This window comes from Lipotes vexillifer, unplaced genomic scaffold, assembly GCF_000442215.2.
Source record: "Lipotes vexillifer unplaced genomic scaffold, Lipotes_vexillifer_v1.1 scaffold664, whole genome shotgun sequence".
In the NCBI taxonomy this organism is placed as follows: domain Eukaryota; kingdom Metazoa; phylum Chordata; class Mammalia; order Artiodactyla; family Lipotidae; genus Lipotes; species Lipotes vexillifer.
The window spans coordinates 2,003,873-2,005,407 of NW_006782421.1; the positions used below are offsets into that span (position 1 = coordinate 2,003,873).

Below are 1,535 nucleotides of genomic sequence, written 5' to 3' on the forward strand. Positions count from 1 at the left end.
GGGGGGGGGGGTGAGAACCCACGGGCTCCCCGTGGCTCGGGAGGTGGCTGGACAGGAGCTTTCTCATCTGCAGCCGTCCGCTTTCTAGAAGGCAATGGTCTAAACAGGGCCTTCAGGAGGAGGGCTCCTGCCCTCCTTGAACTCCAGAGTGGGGTCATGGTCACCCAAGCCCGAGGACTTCTCCCTGAACCCCGCGAGGGGAGGCGGTGCCCCATCGGCGGCTCCCCGGCTTCCTTGCCGAGCGCCCCTGCCCCCCTGCAGGCCTCTCGCTGGTGGTGGGCCTGGTGCTGTACATCTCCAGCATCAACGATGAGGTGCTCAACAGGACCAAGGAGGCGGAGACCTACTTTACCTACAAGTACGGATGGTCGTTTGCCTTCGCCGCCATCTCCTTCCTCCTAACGGAGGTAAACCCCTGCCCGCAGGCGGGGCGGGGCGGGGCGGGGCGGGGCGCGGGGGTCTTTTGCCGCCCCGCGCCCGCCTTCCGCCCTCCGCGTGCTGTGCTCCCGCGGCTGCGTCCACGGCCAGGCCCCGAGCACGAGCTCCCCCTGCCTGCAGAGTGCGGGGGTGATGGCCGTGTACCTGTTCATGAAGAGGTGCACCGCCGAGGACGTGTACGGGCCTCACCCCGGCTTCTACCGCCCGCGTCTGAGCAACTGCTCCGATCACTCGGGCCAGTTCCTGCACCCGGACGCCTGGGCGCGAGGCCGCAGCCCGTCCGACATCTCCAGCGACGTCTCCCTGCAGATGAACAGCAGCTACCCAGCCCTGCTCAAGTGCCCCGACTACCGCCAGGTGTCTTCCTCCCCCTGCTGAGTCCCCGCCCCGGACTGCCATGCCCAGACAGCCTTCCCTGCCCCCGCTGCCCTTGGTCTACGGCCCGGCTGTCCCCGTGCTTAGCTGTTTTCACCTGACCCGTGTCCCCTCCCTGCTCGCCCAGAGGAGCTCCTGCAGCCCAGGGTGGGTGTCGGGAGTCTGGAGCCATCGAGCGGATGACGGGGTGAGAGCTGGGGGTCACCCCGCCTCTTGAGTGCCAGTCACTGGGCGCTGTCCTTCCCTGGGAGGGGTGGGCCTTCCAGCTCTGTCTCCCCCCACACACACCCTACGTCATGGACCCAGGCCAAGGCCAGCTCTGCGATGCCAGGTTCCTTCCAGAGACCCAGCTGGACTTGGGTGCTTGCCAACTGGCCTGGCCCTCGCGTCGTGATCTGGGCTATGGGGCCGAGAGGTGACTCTGATACGGAGCTCTGGCTGCTTCAGAGTCGTCCAGCGCTGTCCTTGTGAAGTCCTCTACCGTTTGTGGTCACCCCCCCGTGTGCCGTGCCCACCTCCCCGCTGCCCCCCCTGTGTGCCGTGTCCACCTCCCCGCTGCCCCCCCGTGTGCCGTGTCCACCTCCCCGCTGCCCCCCCGTGTGCCGTGTCCACCTCCCCCCTGCCCCCCCGTGTGCCGTGTCCACCTCCTGCTGCCCCACGGCCTGCGGGTCTTCTTCCTCGTCTCCTGCCAGAACTCAGCTGCCCCAGCTTTGGTCCCCAAG

The 1,535-nt window shown here is 68.1% G+C and overlaps 1 protein-coding gene across 1 annotated transcript in view; it reads left to right on the forward strand.

Moving 5' to 3' along the window:
* CACNG5 (calcium voltage-gated channel auxiliary subunit gamma 5) overlaps positions 1-825 on the forward strand; it is a 7,061-nt gene extending 6,236 nt beyond the window's left edge. Inside the window, exons 4-5 of the mRNA XM_007455278.1 lie at positions 262-407; positions 559-825. Of these exons, the coding sequence (XP_007455340.1) occupies positions 262-407; positions 559-816 (404 nt within the window). The 3' untranslated portion in view covers positions 817-825. The remainder of the gene's footprint in view (positions 1-261; positions 408-558) is intronic.
* The last annotated feature ends 710 nt before the right edge of the window (positions 826-1,535 follow it).